General features: G+C 41.0%; 1 protein-coding gene across 1 annotated transcript; it reads right to left on the reverse strand.

Moving 5' to 3' along the window:
* Positions 1-7: 7 nt before the first annotated feature.
* On the reverse strand, positions 8-3,999 carry LOC145718044 (putative phospholipid-transporting ATPase IM; the record flags this gene model as incomplete). Its single annotated transcript, XM_081809483.1, has 2 exons — positions 3,026-3,999; positions 8-295 (listed from the first exon to the last, which is right to left on the reverse strand). Coding segments are annotated over exons 1-2 (306 nt in total), but the record flags the coding sequence as incomplete, so codon positions are not given.
* Positions 4,000-7,508: the final 3,509 nt, after the last annotated feature.

A 7,508-nucleotide genomic window follows, 5' to 3' on the forward strand; every position in this document is an offset into this window, starting at 1 on the left:
TGAAAACAAATTTTAAAAGTTGTAAAGCCATCTTCAGCATGAGGATTACCTGCACACTGACCACAATGACCAAAGATGTAGCCATGGTAACTGCAAAAGACTGGTAGTCGGCTATGTGCTGCCCATCTTCTCCAGCCACATTATAAAAGGCTCCATAGGGGATGAAGAAAAGGGCCAGTGAGGTGTAGATGCCATGTGCCATGCAGATGAAAAATTTACGCTTGTTAAACAGTAGGTTCAGCTGTCCAGGTTCGTAGAGCTGGGGATAGTCCATGCTGTTCTGGTCACTCACATCCTGTCAACAAAGTTACTTTAGTGGAGGAGGCTTGAGGAGAAGTTGGAAAGGGCCTGAATTCCCCATCTCGGGAAATAGCAAGTACATGTCTAAGCATACCCTATAAACACTATTCATTAGCTTGTTTTCATTCCCATGATAACTGAGATAATCAAATGATCCCAATTTTATTGAAGAGGAACTTGAGTCTCCAAGAGAGACTCATGAGAGATTATATAGCTCTTATAACAGAACCAGAATTTGCACCCAGATCCTTGGCTTCAGAATGAAGTTTCTTTCCTCTACTCTCCTGAGGCTGCACTCATGCTCCCGGAATTCTAGTACATCACATGCAGCCAATGGGGCCCAGGGATTAATTGCTAAGGCTGTGAGGGTAGCGGCCAGCAGATGGCAGCAGAGAGCTCCAGAGTAGGACTTGGCCAATCTGAGTTCCTAACTGTGAGAGGAGAGTAGGAGAAGGGGAACTGGGTAAGGAGGAAATTGCAAGCGGGATTCCAGTGGGAAGGAAGCTGAGCCTGAAGAGCTGAGTGCTCTACCCAGTGAGAATTCTGATACCAACTGTCCGAGACAAAAAATTTAAACAGAATGAGAAGGTATGTTTGGCCCCAACAGGGTCCTGGGAGAAACTAAAACAGTGCTTCTCAAACTTAATGTGCACACAAATCTCATGGAGAGCAAATGACGATTCAAAAGGTTGGGGGTTAGGGCCTGAAACTCAGCATTTCCAACCAGATCCAAAGTAATGCTGATGACCACACTGTGAGCACCAAAGCCAAATGCCCAAACCAAAAAGGAGGCAAGGCCTGACCACTGAGAACATCAGAGGACCAGGAATAGAGGAGAAGCTGCCAAAAAAGGAGCAACACAGGCATGAGCTCTGGGGACAGACCAAGTTCCACTCCCTGCTTGTGGGATGGCCTTGGTCTTGTTGGATATGGTCCCATGAAGTACACTGGCATAGTCTCTTTAGGAAGTCCCATTTTGAAATGCTGCTGGTGCTTCCTTCTCCAGTCAATGGCTGGTGAAACTGCACGCACAGGCTTTGAAACCAGACAACCCTGAGTTCAAACCCCAGTTCCACTGCTTAGTAGGTGTATGGTCTTAAACCTGTTACATAACCTGTCTGAACCTCAGTTTCCTTATCTCCAGACAGGCAGGCAACAGCCCCTCCATCACAGGACCACGGTCATGATTAAGTTCATGTATTCAGCAGAGTTCTTGCCACACCGTAAGTAACAAATAACAGATGCTTTTATAAATAATAATACATAAAATAACGATGATAGTAAATAATAATAATAGTAATAGCAGAGCGATCTCTGAGTCAGGTGGCCTGGTATTAGGCTGAGTTCTGTCACACTGGCTGTCTGATTTGAGCCTTGGTTTCCTCCTTATAAAATGAGTGGATCGTAGACAGTCATGGAGGCCTTGCAGCATCACACTCCATGATCCTGTGATCAGTTTAGGGGCCAAAGTTGACAAAGTGGAAAAGAACAGGGGCAGACACTCAACTTGATGGCAATAAGGGGCCTTATTATATTTTTTTTCAAATTGCACAATAACTACGTTTTCCCAGAAACTGCTTTATTTTTATTATTTTATTCCACATTCTGGGCAGCTACAAAGCACCAAGAAAAGAAACACTTATAAACATGGGTACTTGGAAATGAATGTGCTTAATCTTTTACATCTAAGGTCTTCAGGAGTTCATTACTTTTTTATAGAATTCCACAAAATATGTCGTTCACAAACTGCCCTTTTTACACACAAGAAGTGAGACAACTAACTAACAAAGGCACAGAATGGGAGAGTGGAATGAGCTCATAATGTGAAGATTTATATTTTGCAATAGACAGCTAACTTTGGGCCAGAAAAATGAGGCCCAGCAAACAGGTCTAACAACAGCCTGGAGAAAATCTGGTCTCCTCAAATATACTTCCAAAAAAAATTTTTTTTTAATAATACACTCTAATTGTGCCATGGAAACTCCTCTAGCTAGCCTTCCACTTCCTCTTAAGCAGCCAGATTTCTTCCCCCTTCCAGGAAGTACCTTCCAAGGCAATAAGTGTGCCAAGGATCCACCATTTTTGTAACTGATTCTCTCCCTTCTACTTTCCCAAGCATGTTGAGCTAGACAAAAGACTGTGCCCCTTCTCTCCATGGCCATTGGGCTTCATGTCTTCCTCTCCCATTGGCAGGGTACTCTACTGGCCTTTAGTTCCTGTTCTGGGCTGCGCTGGCCAAGGAAATCTCACCACAAATGCTGGCCCTCTGCCTTCCAACAACGAGTTCCATCATTTTCTATCTATCACTGCATGGTTCTCTGTATTCAGGGGCTAATGCAGCATTTCCCAGTGTGTGACAAGGCACTAGTTCTGAGGCATATTAATAGGTGCTATATGAAAAATAAATAAATGGAAGTATAGTCATATAAGCCTGGGAAATGCTGGACTAAAATGAAATTAGAGACCATTTCATGTAGGACATCTCAGAGGCTTTAGGGAAATAATGTGGGGTGTAAATCTCAAAGAGGAGGGTAGCTAAACTTTGATCAGAGAACTGTTTGGTGGGGGGAGGATCTGGAAGGGTTTTAGATCCATGCAATACCTATTAAAACAACTTAACCTCTAGGACTCTTTCCATGACTTGTGTTTTCTACTTAGAAGCTAAAAGCAACTAAAAAGCATCAACAGAGCAAAATAAGTTATAAAGACAGAGAAAAATACATACCTGGTCAAAAATGCCCATGGCTAAAACAGGCAGTGATGTGTAGACAATGTTAAAAAGGGTAATAAACCACTGGTCATAAACAGTCTGAAAAGAAATAATATACCAGTGAGAAACACCATCCACAGAAGAATATCCCTTTTTAGGTTTTTGGGTTTAATAGCTTGATTTCCTGAGATAGATAAGAGTTTGATCTTAGAGACAGACATGAGTTCTCCCCCAGGCTCTGTCTCTTATCAGCCCTGCTCCCTCAGTGGCATACTAGATCCCTCTAAACTTCAACTTCTTCATCTCTAAAATAAAGCCATGTTCTCCTTGCACAGTTGCAGTGGGATGAAAGGAGACCACATTTGCAGAATACCCAACACAACACTAGACACATGGAAGGCCCGAAACCCCATAGTGGGCTATTTCATTCTTCAGGTTTTCAATGGCTTGTATAGTAAATCCAGTTATATGATCTAAGTGATAAGCAAAGGCTCCACTAAAATCTTCAGAGGGAGATGGGGAAATGAGCCTGTCAGCCCAACCCTGTGTTCAAATGGAGAGTTTTTTCTTGGGAATGGCTTAAAGCAAATGGAGCTAGCAGCTCAATATACTGGGTATAAACAAGTTAGACAATTAAAATATCCCCTAACACTTATATAGAGTACTTCCTTGCATGAGCCTCACTAAAAGTCAATGAGACATGTGAAACAGTTGTTATATCCCCAGTCTGTTGATAAGTACATAGAGATGTAGAAACAAAATATAATAAATATTATAGAGCTTATCACATGCAAAGGCAAAAACTAAAACCTAAGTCTCCAGCTCCTAACCAATGTCTGTTCTACCACCCTATCATCCATTCATCCATCCATTTATTCAATATTTGTCAAAAATCCATGATGTGCTAAGTACTAGGTTTTAGGCAATGGTAATTCAACATGCTATGATCAGATACAAATTCTTCATAAAATTTGCATTCTGATGGTGGCAAAAAACAGGCAATAAATAAGATATATATAGATATATATATATATATATAATGAGTAAGTGAATAGATAATAAATACTAGGGAGGAAAGATAGGAAATGTGAGAGGGTTGTAATTTTAATATGGTTGACTGGAGAAAATCTCGCTAAGAAGTGATATTTGGAAAAGATCTAAAGGAAATAAGGGATCAAATTATCAAATTATGCAGGTTTCTGGGACAGAAGCATTCCATACTGCAAGTAGATCCCATGTGAAAACGCTGAGGAAAGATAGCATCTGTTCAGAGGACAGCAAGGCAGCCCAACTGGCTAGAGAAGAATGATGGAAGAATAATGGATGTCAAAGGAGTAAGGAGTTAGATCCTATATAGGTAACCATGGCTTATTCCCTAAGTGAGATGAGAAGACACTAGAGAATTCTGAGCAAAGGAACAACCTGATCTGATTTATATTTTAGCACAATCACTCTGTATTCTTGTGCTGAGAACAGACTGAAGAGGGGCCGTGGTGGAAGCTGAGAAACCAATTAGGAGGCTAACACAGTGGCCAGATGGAAGAGGGAGGTGGCTGGGTCAGGTGACCAGTGGGCAGATGTACTGAATTCTGAATATATTCTGAAGTACATGTTCTTCTTAGGGAAGTTCTGAAAGCAATGAGGAATCTTAAATGCAAATGTTGCAAACAGAGAAGCTAAAGGTAGGTTCTATATAGTTATATAAATAAGGCAATCCATTAAATTATGTCCTGTGCATGTAGGTTATATCAAAGAGAAAATATTTTGGTGTCTTTATTGCTAAATCTGGATTTGGATTACCCTGTCTTCATGTCATTGTTTATTCTTGAAATGGGTGTATATTTGTTCAAGGAAAGGGGAAATGAAGGCCAGTTTTCTAAGACCAAATCTCAACCTGGACTGTTCTGTTGAAGTTCCACAGGTGGCTTTATTCAACACTGAATAAACCAGGCACTGTGAAATATACTGATTATTGTATTCTGAGCAAGGTTAGCCCTATGGGAAGAAGTAAGGAAGAAAGGACATTCCTGCTGTCAATCATCTTGGGGGGGTGGAGTTCAAACTTAGGGCAGGAAAAAAAATGAGAACGGAAAAGGGAAAAGGAGGAGTGGGATAGATGAGAGAGGGAAAGAAACTGCTTTCCTCTTTTGTGTGTCTCAGAATCGAGGCCTGGAATCTATGTAGGAAAGATCTGTTCAGCATCATTCTCTTTGAGGGTAGGTCAAAGCTAAGCAGAAAAGTTGAATTCTACCACCAATAAAGAGCCGAGCTAGGATTTAGACAAGGCAGCATCATTAGGGACTATACTACCAAGAGGAGTAGGCTTATGACTCAAAATAACCACTTCTAATAACCAGTTTTGAAGTTCTCTAATTGATAATAATTCCCTTTTATAATTCTTTGAGTCCTATTAAACTATATTCTTTGCATTCATTTGAACTCTGCTGTAAGGGTTTGAAAAGGCATCCTACATCCTCTGATATGCTAGGTATTCAACAACTGGCTCTCAAAAAAAAAAAAAAAAAAGTCCCTATATGTAGCATTTGCCAATTTCCATGGTGTAAATATTTCTCCCATGGCTGTTTATGCAGTGATATCACTAAATGTGGAGTTGAGATGTGCCATAGTACACCATTATATAGTATTTCTACTATATATATATATATATATATATATAATAGATAATAAATAATCTCAAGTGCATAAATAGTAAAACATGGTAAAATAATTAGGAAGTGATGTGTTTTGAGCATTTATAAACTTTGTTTCTAATGTAATTTAAATTGTAAGTTGATATAATTCAATTTTTAATAGTGGTTGTGTTTAAACACTAGCTCACAATATTTCTCAAAATTAAACAATCAGCTCTTATGAACCAATGTGGCCCAGCTCTTGCATACCACAGCTTATGTCCATGCTTGGTGCAAAGTAATACAAAATAGCCACAGCCACCTGAAGGATCACAGACTTAATGTGGCAAGAGAGAACCTGCAGAAGGGCACAGTAGTATCCCAGAGTGTCAGGCAACCATGAAAAGAGACTGGAAGAGCCTGTCAGCATTCCTTGGGAACCCCCAGGGTACTTTAGCAGAGGTATCTGAAACAAGCCTGGACTTACGGTATTCATATAGGATAGGGGCATGTACCATACAATTGATTCATACCAACTGTCCACTGAAGATAATGAAAAAAGTTGAGAAAAAACAAAGCACAGCACAGCACATCTTCATCAAAGCATCAATGAACTAACAATACAGCGGAATATTGCCTGTTAAGATCAGGGAGAGAATTAGAATGTAAGAACTACTTCAAGGCCTAGGATAATGTTATCTTTCTCCACAGACTGTTTACTTCCTTCTACCAGCTGCTGAGGATGGGTTGAAGGCCTGACGTTTCGGATGCCAGCCAGCTCTCCTGCCATAGTGCATTCTGTGACCCTACTGCCGGGAGGCTTCCCTTGGCTCTCAGCCCAGAGTGGAATGTTCCATCAGGATCTCTACCCTTGATGGGCATTGAAACTTGTCCCTCTAGTCCTAGGAAACAACCAAAAGCAGATGATCACAGCCTTCTCCGTTGCCTCCTATAGACCATCAGCAGTCCCAGGGCCTGTGGCTCAGAGCAGTACAAACCTCCAGGCTCCCAGCCCAGAGCGGGAATGGTAACAGTGTCCCAGACGCCAACTCCTGTCTACCCTAAGAGTACACCAAAACTGCAGCTTGGACTCTCTTGTCTTTGGACAAGCAAGGGTTCCACATCTCGATATATGTTCAGAATATCTGCCTTTGTGCACCAGGAGACATAAGAAAATGCTCATAGCAGCTCTGGTTGTAATAGTCCCAAACCAGAAACAACCCAAACATCCATCAGGAGTGGAATGGAGAAAGACACTGTAGTATATTGATATAATAGAATACTATAGAATAATGAAAAGCAAGGAACTAAAAAACCATGAGTGAATTTTAAAAAAATGTATGAGGCACTTCTCCAAAGACGACATACAAATGGCTAACAGACACATGAAAAAATGTTCATCATCATTAGCCATCAGGGAAATCAAATCAAAACCACACTGAGATACCACCTTACACCAGTTAGAATGGCAAAAATTGACAGGGCAAGAAACAACAAATGTTGGAGAGGCTGTGGACAAAGGGGAACCCTCTTACACTGTTGGTGGGAATGCAAGTTGGTATAGCCACTTTGGAAAACAGTGTGGAGGTGCCTCAGAAAATTAAAAATAGAGCTACCCTATGACCCAGCAATTGCACTACTGGGTGTTTACCCCAAAGACACAGATGTAGGAAAAGAAGGGCCACATGCACCCCAATGTTCATAGGAGCAATGTCCGCAATAGCCAAACTGTGGAAAGAGCCGAGATGCCCTTCAACAGATGAATGGATAAAGAAGATGTGGTCCATATATACAATGGAATATTACTCAGCCATCAGAAAGGATGAATACCCAACTTTTACATCAACATGGATGGGACTGGAGGAGAT

This window comes from Leptonychotes weddellii, unplaced genomic scaffold (assembly GCF_054177405.1).
Source record: "Leptonychotes weddellii isolate Sample4059 unplaced genomic scaffold, ASM5417740v2 HiC_scaffold_10341, whole genome shotgun sequence".
In the NCBI taxonomy this organism is placed as follows: Eukaryota; Metazoa; Chordata; class Mammalia; order Carnivora; family Phocidae; genus Leptonychotes; species Leptonychotes weddellii.